This window comes from Coregonus clupeaformis, unplaced genomic scaffold, assembly GCF_020615455.1.
Source record: "Coregonus clupeaformis isolate EN_2021a unplaced genomic scaffold, ASM2061545v1 scaf1504, whole genome shotgun sequence".
NCBI classification, from domain to species: Eukaryota; Metazoa; Chordata; class Actinopteri; order Salmoniformes; family Salmonidae; genus Coregonus; species Coregonus clupeaformis.
The window spans coordinates 79446-99137 of NW_025534958.1; the positions used below are offsets into that span (position 1 = coordinate 79446).

At 44.4% G+C, this 19692-nt stretch overlaps 2 protein-coding genes across 4 annotated transcripts in view; both read left to right on the plus strand.

Moving 5' to 3' along the window:
- Positions 1-1750: 1750 nt before the first annotated feature.
- On the plus strand, positions 1751-14633 carry LOC121542975 (caspase-2). Of its 2 annotated transcripts, none has more exons than XM_041852641.2 (11): positions 1751-2377; positions 2526-2682; positions 3074-3250; positions 7752-7824; positions 8387-8478; positions 9228-9410; positions 9791-9919; positions 10031-10121; positions 10246-10434; positions 12407-12516; positions 12632-14633. In XM_041852641.2, the coding sequence occupies exons 2-11, from the start codon at positions 2530-2532 to the stop codon at positions 12764-12766; spliced, it is 1332 nt and encodes a 443-aa protein (XP_041708575.1). In that variant the 5' UTR covers positions 1751-2377; positions 2526-2529; the 3' UTR covers positions 12767-14633. The 2 variants fall into 2 exon arrangements, with proteins under 2 accessions (XP_041708575.1, XP_041708576.1); XM_041852642.2 differs by having other exon boundaries at positions 2529-2682.
- A 930-nt stretch (positions 14634-15563) lies between these two features.
- Positions 15564-19692, plus strand: part of LOC123487184 (chloride channel protein 1-like) — a 32856-nt gene continuing 28727 nt past the window's right edge. For both annotated transcript variants that reach the window (XM_045218327.1, XM_045218328.1), the window contains exon 1: positions 15564-16009. In XM_045218327.1, coding sequence (XP_045074262.1) covers positions 15959-16009 — 51 coding nt within the window. In that variant the 5' untranslated portion in view covers positions 15564-15958. The remainder of the gene's footprint in view (positions 16010-19692) is intronic.

Here is a 19692-nt window from a genome sequence, read left to right on the forward strand (position 1 = left end):
CAGAGGTTGTACCTTCAGACACATGAAAGGCACTTAACCCTAAATTATTCCAATGGCGGCCCTTGTGAACAGGACAAATATAAGCACCCCCTTGACTAGCAGAAGGGATGTTTGGGAACAGAGACAGAGAAAACTACATGCATAGAGCATTCTATAATGGAAAGACAGACATGTAATTACTGCTGTCCATGTAATTAATGGGTTTGTTTTATGACATTAATTGAATAATTTCCATTAATTCTAACCATCACTGTTTCGACAGCCTCAGTATTACTCTCAGCCTCTTCTCTTCTTCCTCCAGAGAGGTGGGGTCCACTGCTGTGAACAAGTGATGATACTGTAATAGGAGAGAGCGAGAGAGAGGGTAAGAGGGAGTTTAACCCCCCAAAATGTCCAGTTACTAAATATTTCATCATCTTGGATCATAGTCCTACCATCCAATGAATAGAACAGAATAGAATAGTCATTGGTCTCCCGAGTGGCGCAGTGGTCTAAGCCACTAGAGATCCTGGTTCGAATCCAGGCTCTGCTGTAGCCGGCCGCAACCGGGAGACCAATGGGGCGGCGCACAATTGGCCCAGCGTCGTCCAGGGTAGGGGAGGGAATGGCCGGCAGGGAGGTAGCTCAGTTGGTAGAGCATGGCGTTTGCAACGCCAGGGTTGTGGGTTCGATTCCCACGGGGGGCCAGTATGAAAATAAATACAAATGTACGTCTGCTAAATGACGTAAAATGTAAAAAGAACTCATGGTAGTATTTGGCCTCTCTCCATGATGTCATAGGTCTCTGGGTCTAGTCTGTAATGAGAGGGTGTGGGACTGGTCTCAGCAAACTTCTGTAGCAAGGGGTCTATCCAGTAACCACCCAGCTTTGGAGGCAGGATCAGGGGAAGGTCACCACCTATCTTCGTTGAGAATATTGAAAGGTCAATGTCAACACACACATGAGTGTGCACACAAATCTTGACATTATATGTTAGGAGAAAGACTCACCCTCAAAAGCAGAGGGAATTCACAGCACTGTCCATCTAGCCTGCTGCCCTGATGAAGGAGAGTGAAGGTAACAGTGACTGACTGATTGACTAACTGGAGAGACAACTGTTGTACACACAGTTGTAGGGGAGTCCAGAATATCCAGAATGCTGCGTTCTAAAGGTCCGGTCTGCTGCAACAGGTGGAATGACAGCGTATACTGAGAGAGGAGCAAATAGGAGGGGAATGGGGATGGGTGGTAGTGGACAGGAGGGGGCACACTGCTAAAAGGGGAATAATAAAATAGGATACATAGGGTAGAAATATGTTCATACTGTATCTATAAATACTACATATTAGGCTCCATTTGTGCAATAAGGTCAATTATGTCGTGGCATTGGTAGTAAAAAAAAAAAGTATAATTTTTCATATCAATCATCAGTAGTTTGGCAAACATGGATTTCTCACAATCAAAAATTCATCATGGACAGATGTGCGCTGTTTCCAGTTCATTCTTGAATCCCACTCCCTTATTTCCTACCAATGACATGCCATCCTCTCCACTTAGTTTAACCATTAGATAGCTGTTTATGTCAGTCTTCTATGTTCTTCTTATCAATTGGTTGATTGTTTACTGTAACCACATATTCAAATTGCATTTGATTAATAAGTTTTTTTTAAAGTTGACTTGTATTCGCCCAGGAAAACGTCAATCCAAATTCCCCGAACTGTCATTGGCTATTATCCGAAACAAAGAATTTAGACCATTGCCGCTACGATTTCCTCACATTGCAGAGGCGCGGAAGTTGGTTTAGTAGGATACGTTATGTTGTACACTTGTGCGAAATAACTTCAAATACAGTTAGCTATCTAGTTTAAAGGACATATGGTTTAGGAGCAGATGAACATTCAAAGTGTTCAGAATGGTTTTAATCCACGAAAAAAGAGCAACCAAACATTAGCATGCCGATGTAACGTTAGCGTTAAGCGAACCTGACTGGCTAACGTTAGCTATGTGCAGTTGCATATCTAAAGTTAAATGTAAATTGTTTTGAGAAATGCAACGATACTGATTGATAGAGAACTGTTAACATTTGCTTACATTTTGAACAATTTTCTTAGGTATAGCTACCTGTTTTTATGCAATAGCTTACAATTTAGTGTTGTTCGGACGTCAACTTTTCCTCCACACATGAATTGTTAGCTAGCTAGCTAACGTTAGCTGGAGACAGCTGGCTACCTGACAGCCATTGTAATTATCTGCTCTTGCTGAGTGTTGCCGGACTTTGGAAAGAATAGGAGATTTAACTAGCTACCAATTACTTTCTCGTATTCATCCAGACAGCTAGTTAGTTATCTTACAGAAAGACACATTCACCATCCTTACCACTCCGATTTAGAAAACAAGGTAAGTTGAATTATTCTAATAGCTAGAGACAATGCCAATGAGTAACACGTTGTTGTTGAGAAGCTAGGCCTATATACCGCGCCACGGTTTTGCAAGAAGAATGGAAGTTGATAGTAAATGAAGCGTTTTCCTGTGTCTTGTCTCGTAGCAGAATGTTGGGGGAATGCGGTATGTTGGAACTAGACAAAAGAGCGCTTCGGAAACGCTCTGTGACTCTCTGCAAAGAGATGGTGGTGGACGAGCTGTTCATTCAGTCGCTGCAGGCAGACGACATTCTTACCGACAGTATGGCAGAAAGCATCCTGGTATGTTGTTCACCATGTTACATTTCGTAGCTCGATACTACTACCAGGTGACTTATGACACTATCAACTTCCCAAAAATTCATGCATTCATGGCCCAAATGTCTTCTTGTTGATTTATGTCATTAACTTCAGTCATGTAATCAAATGTGAATGTTAGCATAGATCAGGGTTTCCCAAACTCGGTCCTTGAAACTCTGTCTTTGGTCTCTGTGTGCATGGTTCAAAGCTTGATGATGAGTTGGTTATTTGAATCAGGTGTAGTGCTAGGGCTAAAACCAAAACGTGCACCCAGGGGGCGCCCCAGGACAAAGTTTGGGAAACCCTGGTGTAGATGACCTTGTCTTTGACTTTCCATTTTTTCTAATCTGTGTTGATATCCGTTGTTCCCCAGGCGGAGCCGACCTCCCACAAGCGGGGCTGGCGTCTGCTGTCCCTGCTCCCCAAGCGTGGTCCCAGAGCCTTCAGCAGCTTCTGCTCAGCACTGAGAGACACAGAGCAGCAGCACCTATGTGCACTGCTCACAGAGTCACCAGAGAGAGACAGCAGGGAGAGGGACAGAGAGAGACAGGTGAGTGGGCACTGGGTGCCACACCACACACAATAATCAGACATTGATCCAGACAGATGGGCAGAAGGACAATGATAGAAATGGAGAATGTAGACATGGAGGGAGAGGGTAGGTATGGAGAGAGAGAGAGAGAGAGAGGGGTGAGTGCCACAACCAACCTAAGCCTCAAACTGTGCCCCTTACTCACAGTGTCCCCAGACAGCTAGGGTGAAAGACAGGGCTGAGGAGGTGAGTTCTACAACATACCCAATCCAAGCTTCAGACCGCTATGCCCCATTCACAAAGACCCCAGTCAAAAACAGTGAGAAAGAGGGATGAAAAAGAGGTGAGACTAGCCCACACCTAACCCAAGCTACAGACAAGGTTTGAATATTTTCCTGGTATTTTACAAATGTTCCATCCTGAGAAAAAAAAAACTTTTCTCCCGGGTAACCCTGTATTTCCTGCCAAAACCGGAAGTGTCATTAAAAAGCATATAAATATGTTATAAAAATTAAAACCTAATGCTACCTGAGCCTGATGAGCCATATGTTAAATACATTTTATTAGCCCTACATTAACAACATTTAATGAACCCAAACCCCAAAAAGCCCAAATGATTGTGCCATTATCTATATAATATAGGCTACTGCACATTACGCACGACAGAAAAACATTGAAGCACATAGATGTAGTTAGCTATATGCTCTCTTGGGTAAATAAATGAAACTAGCTCCAGTAGGCTAATCTTTTTGAGTGTGAACTATATTACTGTATTGTATTATATTATATGGACTGGAATTATGCACATCGTTCAATCCATGATAAAGCAGAAGAGAACTTGCGTTTCTGATGCAGCACATGCGGCCTACAAAGTTACAAGTATAGGCTAGTGAATTTGATTTTAATTTTGAAATATAATAGGGCCTATTTGTATAATTAGTAGGCTGTCGCATATATACCTTTCATAATATTTCCCCTAATGTTATTAGCCTACCTCCGCTTTCTCTCTATTGTTGCTTTATTCCTTCCTCGCTTTCAACAGATACATTAAATATGTTTTGTTGTCCTTATCTTCATCATTCTAATGACACATTGAATAGTATAGGACTAGAATTGGATGCAGAAGGCTTTCACTTCTCTTCACAAAGATTGAATAGTTATGGGTCTAAATAAATAACTGCTATAGCCTACCGCCATCGCGTGTTCACTCTTCTTTCAAACTACCTGTGAGTTCGATTGGCTGCTGTATTTAACATTCAGCAAAAAAGAGCTTATTCGAATAGTCTATTGGTATAAGAAATGCTAAAAAGATTGTCTAGTCTAGCTTTTCCTGCATGGGACTCTAAGAGCTAAGGAGCGTTTTTTAAGGAGAGGCCAGCGGAGCACAGGTGCTTGTGTATTGTGCAAGAGACAGAGGCTATAAGTTAGAAGCTTATTATGCATAACCCATCATTAATTAGCATTATGCATAACCCTTATTAAATATAAGGCTAATACTGCATTGAATGTATTACCTGTAAGAGGTAGGCTAGGACATCTATCGCTCTCTCTATATACAGTGGGGAGAACAAGTATTTGATACACTGCCGATTTTGCAGGTTTTCCTACTTACAAAGCATGTAGAGGTCTGTAATTTTTATCATAGGTACACTTCAACTGTGAGAGATGGAATCTAAATCCAGAAAATCACATTGTATGATTTTTAAGTAATTAATTTGCATTTTATTGCATGACATAAGTATTTGATACATCAGAAAAGCAGAACTTAATATTTGGTACAGAAACCTTTGTTTGCAATTACAAAGATCATACGTTTCCTGTAGGTCTTGACCAGGTTTGCACACACTGCAGCAGGGATTTTGGCCTACTCCTCCATACAGACCTTCTCCAGATCCTTCAGGGTTTCGGGGGCTGTCGCTGGGCAACACGGACTTTCAGCTCCCTCCAAATATTTTCTATTGGGTTCAGGTCTGGAGACTGGCTAGGCCACTCCAGGACCTTGAGATGCTTCTTACGGAGCCACTCCTTAGTTGCCCTGGCTGTGTGTTTCGGGTATTTCTCATACTGGAAGTCCCAGCCACGACCCATCTTCAATACTCTTACTGAGGGAAGGAGGTTGTTGGCCAAGATATCGCGATACATGGCCCCATCCATCCTCCCCTCAATACGGTGCAGTCGTCCTGTCCCCTTTGCAGAAAAGCATCCCCAAGGAATGATGTTTCCACCTCCATGCTTCACTGTTGGGATGGTGTTCTTGGGGTTGTACTCATCCTTCTACTTCTTCCAAACACGGCGAGTGGAGTTTAGACCAAAAAGCTCTATTTTTGTCTCATCAGACCACATGACCTTCTCCCATTCCTCCTCTGGATCATCCAGATGGTCATTGGCAAACTTCAGACGGGCCTGGACATGTGCTGGCTTGAGCAGGGGGACCTTGCGTGCGCTGCAGGATTTTAATCCATGACGGCGTAGTGTGTTACTAATGGTTTTCTTTGAGACTGTGGTCCCAGCTCTCTTCAGGTCATTGACCAGGTCCTGCCGTGTAGTTCTGGGCTGATCCCTCACCTTCCTCATGATCATTGATGCCCCACGAGGTGAGATCTTGCATGGAGACCCAGACCGAGGGTGATTGACCGTCATCTTGAACTTCTTCCATTTTCTAATAATTGCGCCAACAGATGTTGCCTTCTCATCAAGCTGCTTGCCTATTGTCCTGTAGCCCATCCCAGCCTTGTGCAGGTCTACAATTTTAGATGTCCTTTGTCCTTACACAGCTCTCTGGTCTTGGCCAGAGGTTGGAGTCTGTTTGATTGAGTGTGTGGACAGGTGTCTTTTATACAGGTAACGAGTTCAAACAGGTGCAGTTAATACAGGTAATGAGTGGAGAACGGGAGGGCTTCTTAAAGAAAAACTAACAGGTCTGTGAAAGACGGAATTCTTACTGGTTGGTAGGTGATCAAATACTTATGTCATGCAATAAAATGCAAATTAATTACTTAAAAATCATACAATGTGATTTTCTGGATTTTTTTATTTAGATTCCGTCTCACAGTTGAAGTGTACCTGTGATAAAAATTACAGACCTCTACATGCTTTGTAAGTAGGAAAACCTGCAAAATTGGAAGTGTATCAAATACTTGTTCTCCCCACTGTATATCGCAATCTAGAACAGGATTATCTGTTATGGATACAATTTGAATGGAGTTGATGGAGAGAAAGGGACTGCGAGTGCGTGCACTGATTTTAAAGCAACGATATTCGGGTGATGGGCTGTTAAAAAAATCTGGAGCTGCAATAAAAACAAAACATCTTTACAATAAAAAAAAAAACAAGGTGACCCCGAAAGCCAGATGGAGATGGGTAAATTACCGTATTTTCCGCACTATAAGGCGCACCGGAGTATAAGCCGCAGCAGCTAAATTGAATGATATTGAATGATGTGTACATATATAAGCCGCACTGGACTATAAGCCGCAGGTGTTTTAATGTTTAATTACCATATGTAAGGGTTCGTGCACAGAGGGGATTGTCGGGAAAGAGACAAACTGTCTCGCTCTCGTAATGTCTGTCTGTCTTGCTCTCGTTCTGTCTCTCGTACCACTCTCGGTTCCACTTTTACTTTTGCGCGCTACCTTTCTCACTCTTTTCCGGCCTCCAGCTATTCCTGCTGGAGCCCGCCGCTTAAAGGTGGGGGGGCGCGGACCGGTCATAGAGCCCATAGAGTTAAAGTTGGTGGACTGTAACCTGTAAAATCCATAGATTTAGGAGGTTTTCTAGTGGCCGTTAGCTGTAAAAATCCATAGATTAGCCGCACCGTTATATAAGCCGCAGGGTCGAAAATTTGAAAAAAGGCGCGGCTTATAGTCCGAAAATTACGGTAGACGCACATTCGGTCTTTATATTACTGTAGCATAGGCTATGCTGCAGCAAATGTTGGCCTAACTGTCACAAGGAGTTACCATGATGAGATGATAGGTCTACATGCATTGTGAACTGCGCTCCATACTGAGATGGGCTGTCTTGCCCCACCCTGAGCGTTGATTCATCATTCAGCAGCCGTAGAGAAGCCAGATTTAGACATCGCGTATCAATTCCATTTCACGCCATGCTGTTCATATTAATAATTTATTATAATTTACCGGTTTCTCGCAGTTATTTATCCCGGGAAAAGGGAGTGGTTTTGGGCTGTAAATCTTGCTAACCGGGTTCCCGCCATTCAACCCTACTACAGACTGTGTCCCCCAGAGTTCCCAGATAGTCACCAGCGAAAGAAGTAGCCACAACACTCCCAACCCAAGCTACAGACTGCTGTAACAGGAAGAAAGAGGGGGATAGGGAGAGAGGTGAGAGTCATCCACCACTCCCAACCCTCCTCTGGATTTTTTGGTATTCACACTGCAGGCAAGAAAGAGGCAGTAAAATCAGGAATGAACTGGTTTTGCCTATAAATGTTCAGATTGTATTGACGTCAATGGTAAATTAAAACATGGTTAAATTCTCAATTTCCTTTGTCCTTCAGAGGTATGTGGACTCTCCCCTACCACTCCCCACCCAGGAGGGGAAGGTTGCAGCCAAGAGAGCCAGAACACAAGGTGAGTAGAGCAGTCATCTGAGCTGGGTGCATTCAAGATCACAGTTTTACAACTGTTTCATTCACAATATTTGCACATTTCCTAGGAGATCGTGGGAGAGGTTGTTTGTGTGGTTGTTTGGAAAAAAGAAAATCAATGTAATTATTCTGTTTGTTGGCTTGCAACTCAGTCTTTTATAAAAAGCAATTTTTAATAAATCCAATAAAACTGTGTAAATGAAAATGTCCCTATTGAGTCTAGTTTTATAATTGTATCAGTGTGGGAAGAAGTGTGATATAGCCGTGGTGTGTAGTGTTACTGCCCAGCCAGTCTCTGCACCTGCAAGCACCACGCCCATGTGACTTGCTCACATAGCTGTAGTACAAAGGTTGTTACAACACCATTATATTTGCTTAAACTGTTGCTAACGATGCACTATGACCTTCCCTTTCAATGCAGAAACGTTGTGACCTTGAATGGAACCCTGCTCTGATAGGCATTCTTGTAATTGTTGGTCTCCACTAGTGTATTTTATGGTATGAAATACATGCAGGTTGTAATGTTGTCCTGATATGTGTTTCAGTGTCAATGGAGATGTGTCTGGATGCAGACAGTCCCATCACCACCCCTGTTCTTCGCTGTACACAAGACTTCTACCTCTCACGCTGCCTACAGGTACAGCGCTCACTGTTAATACAAACAGGTAAATCACCTGTCTGTACCATGTCAGTGCAAACAGGTAAAACACAGTCTCTGTCTGGTGTCTCTTACCTGAGACAATGAACGTTGTGTTAACTACTGTATATTTTTGGTTCTCATATTTGTCACTGCAAATACAACTGTTACAATACAATGCAACTTTATGCAATCCCCTAGGGCATTTAGTTTCAAGGCAGCAGCCACTGCAACATGCACCTTTGCAACAAACACATGCATGCACTTTCTGGACCTGTGTCCAGAATGTGTTTCTAGCTGCTGTTTAGCTGCATTGTCCTCCAATGTATTTCTAGGGAGCAGCAGAGCAGATCTTCCTATTCATCCACCTCAACCTGTAACAGCTGTTGAAGTGTCTCCAATCTAAACAGAAAGGAGCGCATCCATCTCAGCTATTAGACTTCTGCAGTATAGACAGAGTTTAGACAGTACCAGGGGAGTCCCACTGGTCCGTAGAAGACAGTGTTTGTCTAAACCACAGTCAGTTTGACAGGAAACAGAAACGGGGAGAATTCCCCCAGCCCATATGTTCAAGTCTTTGTAAACCTGCTCAGGTTGGGGATGACTCGTCTCTGAGCTCCACTGGGGTGTAAAACTGTCACTGAAGTACAGGGACAGAAACCACAACAAACAGTGCTGAGAACAGCAGCAACTTATGCACATCATTATTTAACTTCTGTCCTCTCTTTCCCCCTTTCTCTCCCCTCCAGTCCTACAGTATGGTGTCCAGTCCTCGTGGCCAGGCCTTGGTGATCAGTAACGTGTCCTTTGACCCCTGTGCTGCTCCTGACCTGGACTCCAGGAGGGGAGGGGAAGTGGACGAGGAGGTCCTCAGGAAGGTGTTCACTGAGCTGGACTACATAGTCACCGTACGGAGAGACCTCACAGCGCAGGTAACACACACACACACACACACACACAGAGTATGACGGTGGTGCCAAAGGTTTAGCAGCACAACAGTGCTTCAACCAACATGGACTATATCAGTGGATCCCCCACTAGCTTCAATCAGTGACCTTCACATAGACCCGTGGGCTATTAGAGTTATGGGGTTAGCTAGTGGAGACAGCTGTTTGTAGCATTGGTCTTACCATTACCATTTGTTTACAATGCAAAGAACAAAGGGTGAATTTACACCTCTATACTTCCTCTGTATAACTAGTGGAGCTTGCACTTTGTGACAAAATGTATCAAAATAATTCTAACAGTGCTATGTAATTAGAATATAGTTTAATACTTGATTGATTGATTGAGCCCTCTCTCTCCCTGACAGGGCATGCGGGCGTGCATTGAGCAGTTTGGCAGACGGCAGGAGCACCAGACACTATCCAGCTGTGTGGTGTGTCTGCTGTCCCATGGAGTAGAGGGGGCTATCTACGGCACAGACGGACAGCTACTGGAGGTGTGTGTGTGTGTGTGTGTGTGAAAGCCTTTTGTTCAGTTGAGAGTGAAACCCTTTCTCTCTGATGATGATAATGTTCATATTAATTTAATCTCTGTCTTTCTCTCTCAGTTAGACTGGGTGTTTGAGGCGTTTGACAACGCGCACTGTCCTCTACTGCAGAATAAACCCAAGATGTTCTTCATCCAGGCCTGCAGAGGAGGTGAGCTCACACATGATCTCTCTGCCCACACTCTCCCTCCTTCCCTTTCCCCAACCCTCCCTCGCTCTTTTTGTCTCTCCCCTGTTCTCTTCTTCTAACCCGTCTTCTCTTGGTCTCCCTCCAGAGGAGATGGACTGTGGTGTGGAGCAGTCAGACGGGCCAGAGAGGACCCAGTCTCCTGGCTGTGAACAGAGGGATGCAGGGAGGGAGGGAGAGGGGGATGGAGACACCAGGCAGACAGAGGAGAGTGGCAGGCTCAGAGTCAAACTGCCCCAGCGCTCTGACATGATCTGCGGCTTCGCCTCCCTCAAAGGTGTGTGTGTGTGTGTGTGTGTGTGTGTGTGTGTGTGCATGCTTACAAGTGTTGTCTGTTGGTTTATGATGTGTGTATGGTGAATGTTGGAATATTTGGTGTTGTGCGTGTTGGTCCCTACTAGGTAATGTAGTGCGTGTTGGTCCCCACTAGGTAATGTAGTGTCTGTTGGTCCGTACTAGGTAATGTAGTGTCTGTTGTTCCCTACTAGGTAATGTAGCATTTGTTGGTCCCTACTAAGTAATGTAGTGTGTTGGTCTCTACTAGGTAATGTAGTGTGTTGGTCTCTACTAGGTAATGTAATGTTGGGCCCTACTAGGTAATGTAGTGTGTTGGGCCCTACTAGTCGCTCTGGATAAGAGCGTCTGCTAAATGACTAAAATGTAAATGTACTAGGTAATGTAGTGTGTTGGGCCCTACTAGGTAATGTAGTGTGTTGGTCCCTACTAGGTAATGTAGTGTCTGTTGGTCCCTACTAGGTAATGTAGTGTCTGTTGGTCCCTACTAGGTAATGTAGTGTCTGTTGTTCCCTACTAGGTAATGTAGCGTCTGTTGGTCCCTACTAGGTAATGTAGTGTGTTGGGCCCTACTAGGTAATGTAGTGTCTGTTGGTCTCTACTAGGTAATGTAGTGTCTGTTGGTCTCTACTAGGTAATGTAGTGTCTGTTGGTCTCTACTAGGTAATGTAGTGTCTGTTGGTCTCTACTAGGTAATGTAGTGTCTGTTGGTCCCTACTAGGTAATGTAGTGTGTGTTGGTCCCTACTAGGTAATGTAGTGTGTGTTGGTCCCTACTAGGTAATGTAGTGTCTGTTGGTCCCTACTAGGTAATGTAGTGTCTGTTGGTCCCTACTAGGTAATGTAGTGTCTGTTGGTCCCTACTAGGTAATGTAGTGTCTGTTGGTCCCTACTAGGTAATGTAGTGTCTGTTGGCCCCTACTAGGTAATGTAGTGTCTGTTGGCCCCTACTAGGTAATGTAGTGTCTGTTGGTCTCTACTAGGTAATGTAGTGTCTGTTGGTCTCTACTAGGTAATGTAGAGTGTGTTGGTCTCTACTAGGTAATGTAGCGTCTGTTGGTCCCCACTTGGTAATGTAGCGTCTGTTGGTCCCTACTAGGTAATGTAGTGTGTTGGTCTCTACTAGGTAATGTAGTGTTGGGCCCTACTAGGTAATGTAGTGTATGTTGGGCCCTATTAGGTAATGTAGTGTATGTTGGGCCCTATTAGGTAATGTAGTGTGTTGGTCCCTACTAGGTAATGTAGTGTCTGTTGGTCCCTACTAGGTAATGTAGTGTCTGTTGGTCCCTACTAGGTAATGTAGTGTCTGTTGTTCCCTACTAGGTAATGTAGCGTCTGTTGGTCCCTACTAGGTAATGTAGTGTGTTGGTCTCTACTAGGTAATGTAGTGTTGGGCCCTACTAGGTAATGTAGTGTATGTTGGGCCCTATTAGGTAATGTAGTGTATGTTGGGCCCTATTAGGTAATGTAGTGTGTTGGGCCCTATTAGGTAATGTAGTGTGTTGGGTCCTATTAGGTAATGTAGTGTGTTGGGCCCTATTAGGTAGTGTAGTGTGTTGGTCTCTACTAGGTAATGTAGTGTTGAGCCCTACTAAGTAATGCAGTGTATGTTGGGCCCTATTAAGTAATGTAGTGTATGTTGGGCCCTATTAAGTAATGTAGTGTATGTTGGGCCCTATTAGGTAATGTAGTGTGTTGGGCCCTATTAGGTAATGTAGTGTGTTGGGCCCTATTAGGTAATGAAGTGTGTTGGGCCCTACTAGGTAATGTAGTGTATGTTGGTCTCTACTAGGTAATGTAGTGTATGTTGGTCCCTATTAGATAATGTAGTGTGTTGGTCCCTATTAGATAATGTAGTGTGTTGGTCCCTACTAGGTAATGTAGTGTGTTGGTCCCTACTAGGTAATGTAGTGTGTTGGTCCCTACTAGGTAATGTAGTGTGTTGGGCCCTACTAGGCACTGCAGCCATGAGGAACACCAAGAGAGGATCCTGGTTCATCCAAGAGCTCAACTCAGCACTCCGCTTCAGAGCCAGAGACACACACCTATCAGACATACTGGTGCAGGTAAACACAAACAAACACACACCACATATCACTGTCATAGTAAGTGCATTTTCCCTCAATAAAGTAGTTATCAGCAAATTCAGTGCTAGTAACCTTTTGTAACCTCTTTCCCCAGGTGAATGGTCGTATTAAAGAAAGAGAAGGCTATGCTCCTGGCACCCCCCACCATCGCTGTAAGGAGATGTCTGAATTCACCAGCTCCCTCTGTAAAGACCTCTACCTGTTCCCCAAGTACCACCCTCAGTACTGACACACACACATTCCGGCGCACCTACATTGTCACACACACACCGCACCCACTACTGACACACACACACACTGTTATACACACTCATAGAGGATTCATTCATTCACATTTGCTGTGCAAATTCCCTCTCACAGACAAACTCTTGGAAAGGAAAATGGAACAAGTTTATGTAAAGTATATGTACTTGGTAATGGGCATGAAGTATACGTTACTGGTATGCAGCTTATGTGTGTACCTACCTATCAGCTAAGCTTCCTGTATGTGTATCTGTGCCAGTTATGAAATGGGATTGAAATGTTCTATGAAATCCTATTAGCTAGTTAACACACCAGAGTATATTTAAATCTATCGCTTTTAATTTCTTACTAAACAGTATCTTTTGGGTTTCAAGATTATTCTTTTTTTAAACATGTATTTTGTATGCCGATCTATTTTTATCAATTTATTTTGTATCAAATCCTTTTGAAGCTCTTTTTTGTAAGAATTTTAAAGCCCTTGTCCCCTTTTTGTATGAAAAAAATGTTTATTATCACATGCAAAATGTTATATGCATTAGAATACGAAATCCCCCTGACCAAATGAAGGTATGTATCCGTGTCCACCTGATGGGCAGACAGATGGCGGTGTAGAGTTGTTGGCTGATGATGCAGCATAGAGGGAGCTGCATTTCAATACCTTACTGTTTTTACCCCCTCATCCTAGTAATCTGAGTCTTCCACTGAAGGATATTGGAACAAGTAGATATGATATTGGGAGATTCCAGTTTGTTAGCAATGATTTGATGTGTTATTGATCCAACGAGTGTAATGGAGTCATGACCATTTCTCTCACAAACAACCGTGCTCCCCCCTCCCATCTCTGTACTTCCATGAGGGGGTTACTATGTTAACAAGTTAGGGCACGTCTTTACATCAAGTTGCCTTATGGCATGTAGAATAATTTTTGTAACTACACTGGTAACCAGACTGTTATTACTTAGATGTGATGAAAGAAATGTGTCAAATATGGGGGGGGGGGGGTTAGTTACATTTATATGTAGTCACACCAATGAATTATATTATAATTCTATGTAACTGCTTGTTATCTCTGGTCAACTTGAGATCTAAGTTATCCACTGTCAATGTTTCTTTGACCATTAAGATTTCAGTTCACAAAATGGATGTACATGGATGTTTAAAGATATATGGATTGATTTTAAAGCAGCTACTGTATTTTCCTTAGAAATTTGATATGCAATATTCCATAGCAATGTGTGCCATGTGAAAGATGTGTTAAGTATTGTCTTTAAAATACTTGGTTTATCATTTACATAAGACAATGCATCACATTCAAGTGTATGAGTAGCAATATTGATGTTTCTCAGAATGAGCAGTGTGTTTGCTTCCAACAGTGTTGTAGGGAAGAGTGATATGACAGGAACTGTATGAATTGAGCTGTTGACCAACCAATCACAGAGACAGTGCGGTGTGCCCATCTTTAAAAGGGACAGTTCCATAGAGATCCTATTAAATTTGTATTCTAATTCTATGGACAGTACACCCCAAAATCAAAGTTTGCCAGTCTTTTGTTAGACATTTTCCATTTGATTTGAAGCATCTAGTTCAGTTTGAACTAACTTAATGTGTACAATATAGCAGTATCTACACAACCGGTATGGGGGGAAAGTCATATTTGTTGTTATTGTAAATGTTCAGAAAGTGGATTTTGTGGTGAAGGTAGCTATCCCTTGAAAGTGAAGTACTGATGGCTGGGGTTCACTGCCATAAGATAAGGATCTGCTGGGGATGGGGGAGAAGATGACTGTATTTATGTGGAAAACAGACTGCCAAATGTTCAAGAAAATAAACAACCCCTCTGTTTTTTCTATGAATTGACTTCCTATGAGTTGTGTTGACATGTGCTGTGTGTGTGTAAAACTGTGTACGAGAGAGCGCTGTACATATGTACACTGCATGATATTTATCTCTCCTTGTTGCTGTTTGTTTATATCTGTGTACATCCTGTCCCCCTCTCAGTATTCTGGTATAGTATAACTCATAACCCTGTAGTAAGGACTATTTCATGACTACGATATGCATCATGAGTCACACACTGACCACCACCACTGTGATAATGTTCTCTGTGTATCAGGTAGTGCCTCAGCCAGCTGTCCATAGTCATTCTGCCTGACACACATCACACACTCGCCCTCGGTCAGAGTGACATATTTTTCTCTGGCCACCACCGTGCAGTGAGATTAGGTTGTTATGCGGTGGCGTGTGGTCCCCAAAGCAGAGAAGGGTTTAAGGGATTGGTGGGGCCGGGGCCATGCTCTCTCTCTCTCTCTCTCTAGGAGGGCCATGTGCCATGCTGTCTCATCAGGCTGAAATGAAAACAGGTGATTTCAGATCAGTAAACACAATAGAGAGAACTACTTGACACTATTGTGATGCTCCCCTACAACCCAGACTGAAAAGCATTATATCAGAAGGGATGGGATAGATGGCCATGTGCATTATGGTGACGGCTACATCTGGCCTAGGGAAGTCCATTACAGATTGCTGACGGGGAAAAGGTATGTTGGTACAGCAGGGGGAATGAGGGCTTGGAGCATGTGAGGGGTTTGAAGGGATAGCCTTGCATGATTGGCTGATGAGTCGATACCTGTCATGGGGGTGTTATGTGCACCCACCCTCCTCACGTTGCAGGGGCAGCCCCGTGGGGGGTGGCATCACCCACTAATCACCCTCACCCCTGCCTGTCCAAACAAGAACACCCCATCCAAAAACAAAGGTCTAATAGCCCACTGGTCTGGCTGGCCTGCTCACGGGGGCAAGAAGCGTGTAAGTCAGTATCGGTGTCATTAACGTGAGCCCTGCTGTGTGTGTGATTAGGTGTCTGCTGTTCTAATAAAGGAAAGCGCTGCGTCTGTCGCTGCCTCATATCACTACCAGGAGTCTCTGTACAGACATCTTTCTGTTGACTGTCTTACAGGACAGGTGGAGGGATCACCGCCTCTGGATCAACTGGACAAGATTGGATCTGAACAAGTGTCAATCTCAAGTGTGTGCACTGAACTGGTGTGTGTATGAGTGTGTTAGAATGCATATGTAAGAAAGTGTGTGCGCTCTTGACGTGTGTGTTTAGCTGAGAGTGTGCGGGTGGAAATGCTGAAGCGACCATCGGGGTTATTTTTGGGTCAGTGACAGCGTGTCAATGGCTGCAGATGCGTCGCAAAGGAAGGCTCTGAGATACCAGCAGACTCTGGTAGGTCTCTCTCTGTCTGTCCGTTCGTCTGTCCACCTCTCACTCTCTACCTGTCCGAGTGTCCGTCCATCTCTCTCCATCTCTGTCTCTGCCCGTCTGTCCACCTCTCACTCTCTCTGCCCATCCGTCCACTTCTCTCTTATTTTCAAATCACATTTTATTTGTCACATGCACCGAATACAACTGGTGTAGACTTTACCATGAAATGTTTGCTTACGAGCCCTTCCCAACAATGCAGAGTAAAAAAGAAATAAATAGTAACACAAGGAATAAAAGAAGAATGAAGCTATATGCAGGGAGTACCAGTACCAGATCAATGTGCAGAGGTACGAGGTATTTGAGGTAGATACTGTATGTGCATGAAGGCAGGGTAAAGTGACTAGGCATCAGAATAGATCATAATAAGAGTAAAATAAAGAACTGAGTAGCAGCAGCAAATCAAATCAAATCAAATTTTATTGGTCACATGCGCCGAATACAACAGGTGCAGACATTGCAGTGAAATGCTTACTTACAGCCCTTAACCAACAGTGCATTTATTTTAAACAAAAAAAGTAAGAATAAAACAACAACAACAAAAAAGTGTTGAGAAAAAAAGAGCAGAAGTAAAATAAAGTGACAGTAGGGAGGCTATATATACAGTAAAATAAAGTGACAGTAGGGAGGCTATATATACAGGGGGGTACCGTTGCAGAGTCAATGATGCGGGGCACCGGCTAGTTGAGGTAGTTGAGGTAATATGTACTGTGGGTAGAGTTAAAGTGACTATGCATAAATACTTAACAGAGTAGCAGCAGCGTAAAAAAGGATGGGGTGGGGGGGGCAGTGCAAATAGTCCGGGTAGCCATGATTAGCTGTTCCAGGAGTCTTATGGCTTGGGGGTAGAAGCTGTTGAGAAGTCTTTTGGACCTAGACTTGGCACTCCGGTACCGCTTGCCGTGCGATAGCAGAGAGAACAGTCTATGACTAGGGTGGCTGGAGTCTTTGACAATTTTGAGGGCCTTCCTCTGACACCGCCTGGTATAGAGGTCCTGGATGGCAGGGAGCTTTGCCCCAGTGATGTACTGGGCCGTACGCACTACCCTCTGTAGTGCCTTGCGGTCAGAGGCCAAGCAGTTGCCATACCAGGCGGTGATGCAACCAGTCAGGATGCTCTCGATGGTGCAGCTGTAGAATGTTTTGAGGATCTGAGGACCCATGCCAAATCTTTTTAGTCTCCTGAGGGGGAATAGGCTTTGTCGTGCCCTCTTCACGACTGTCTTGGTGTGTTTGGACCATGATAGTTCGTTGGTGATGTGGACACCAAGGAACTTGAAGCTCTCAACCTGTTCCACTACAGCCCCGTCGATGAGAATGGGGGCGTGCTCAGTCCTCTTTTTTTTCCTGTAGTCCACAATCATCTCCTTTGTCTTGGTCACGTTGAGGGAGAGGTTGTTGTCCTGGCACCACACGGCCAGATCTCTGACCTCCTCCCTATAGGCTGTCTCATCGTTGTCGGTGATCAGGCCTACCACTGTTGTGTCGTCGGCAAACTTAATGATGGTGTTGGAGTCGTGCCTGGCCATGCAGTCATGGGTGAACAGAGAGTACAGGAGGGGACTGAGCACGCACCCCCTGAGGGGCCCCCGTGTTGAGGATCAGTGTGGCAGATGTGTTGTTACCTACCCTTACCACCTGGGGCGGCCCGTCAGGAAGTCCAGGATCCAGTTGCAGAGGGAGGTGTTTAGTCCCAGGATCCTTAGCTTAGTGATGAGCTTAGAGGGCACTATGGTGTTGAATGCTGAGCTGTAGTCAATGAATAGCATTCTCACGTAGGTGTTCCTCTTGTCCAGGTGGGAAAGGGCAGTGTGGAGTGCGATAGAGATTGCATCATCTGTGGATCTGTTGGGGCGGTATGCAAATTGGAGTGGGTCTAGGGTTTCTGGGATTATGCTGTTGATGTGAGCCATGACCAGTCTTTCAAAGCACTTCATGACGTGTAAAAGTGTGTGAGTGTGTGTAATGTGTATGTATGTGTGTTTGTGTTGTGTTGGTATGCGTGTGTGTGTGAGTGTATGTGTGGGAGTGTCAATGTAATGTGTGTGAGTGAGTGTGTATATGGTTTGTATGTATAGTCTAGTCAGTGTGTGTAGGGTCAGTGCAAGATAGTCAGTGCAGATAGTTTGGGTACCATTAATTGACTATTTAGCGGTCAGGCTATTTAGCAGTCTTATGGCTTGTGGGTAGAAGCTGTCTCTAAGCCTATTGGTCCGAGAGCCAATGGTCCAGTACTGTTTGCCAGACGGTAGCAGAGTGAACAGTCTATGGCTTGGGTGGCTGGAGTCCTTGGCAATTTTTCGGGCCTTCCTCTGACACGGGCTGATATATAGAGGTCCTGGATGGCAGGGAGCTCGGCCCCAGTGATGTACTGGGTTGACCGCACCACTCTTTTCAGCCTCCTGAGGGGGAAGAGGCGTTACCTTGCCCTCTTCACAACTGCTGGTGTGTCTGGACCATGTTAAGTCCTTAGTGATATGTGCGGACCATGTTAAGTCCTTAGTGATGTGGACGCCAAGGAACTTGAAGCTCTCGACCCGCTCCACTACAGCCCCGTCGATGTGGATGGGGGCATGCTCTCCCGTCTTTCTCATATAGTCCACGATCAGCTCCTTGGTCTTTTCCCTCTGTCCGTCTCGTCGTCTGTCTCTCCATCTGTCTCTTCCTCTCTCTCTCTCTCTCTCTCTCTCTCTCTCTCTCTCTCTCTCTCTCTCTCTCTCTCTCTCTCCGCTCTCGTTCTCTCTCTCGCTCTCGTTCTCGTTCTCTGACCTCAATAGTGTTCTGTGCTCAGGTGTTTTGAGCTTGTTTGTTCTGCTGATGTAATGACATAAATATCTGACACTGTGGAGAACCTAGTCCTCCCTCGTTCTCTCCTGGCCTGTCTTCAACTAGAGAATCTGAATGCTTGTTGCTTCTTCATGTATGAGATTGCAAGGCCCATCACTCTATACACCGAGTATACCAAACATTAGGAACACCTTCCTAATATTGAGTTGCCCCTTTTGCCCTCGGAACAGCCTCAATTAGTCGGGTCATGGATTTTACAAGGTGTCAAAAGCATTCAACATGGATGCTGGCTCATGTTGACTCCAATCCTTCCCACAGTTTTGTCAAGTTGGCTGGATGTCCTTTGGGTGGTGGATCATTCTTGATACACATGGGAAACTGTTGAGCGTGAAAAACCCAGCAGCATTGCAGTTCTTGACACAAACCGGTGCACCTGGCACCTACTACCATATGCCGTTCAAAGGCACTTAAATGTTTTGTCTGGCTCATTCACCCTCTGAATGAAACACATACATAATCCATGTCTCAATTATCTGTCTCAAGGCTTACAAATCCTTCTTTAACCTGTCTCCTCCCCTTCATCTACACTGATTGAAGTGGATTTAACAAGTGACATCAATAAGGGATCATAGCTTTCACCTGTGTTCACCTGGTCAGTATATGTCATGGAAAGAGCATTCAACATGGATGCTGGCTCATGTTGACTCCAATGCATACTCAGTGTGTATCCTGGTGCTAAACCCCTGCTAAAGATCCCACTGGGTTTATACCTTGCCCTTCTCACTCAAACTCTGTATGAACCTAATACATGGGTGTTAAGATGGTTCTCGTCCTTTGTGATTTTTAGTGACTTCATGGGA

Coding starts and splice junctions, on each gene's coding strand:
- LOC121542975 (XM_041852641.2), top strand. CDS start 2,530: ATGTTGGGGGAATGCGGTATGTTGGAACTAGACAAAAGAGCGCTTCGG. Junction 2,683..3,073: donor GTATGGCAGAAAGCATCCTG/GTATGTTGTTCA, acceptor GTTGTTCCCCAG/GCGGAGCCGACCTCCCACAA. Junction 9,411..9,790: donor GGAGAGACCTCACAGCGCAG/GTAACACACACA, acceptor TCTCCCTGACAG/GGCATGCGGGCGTGCATTGA.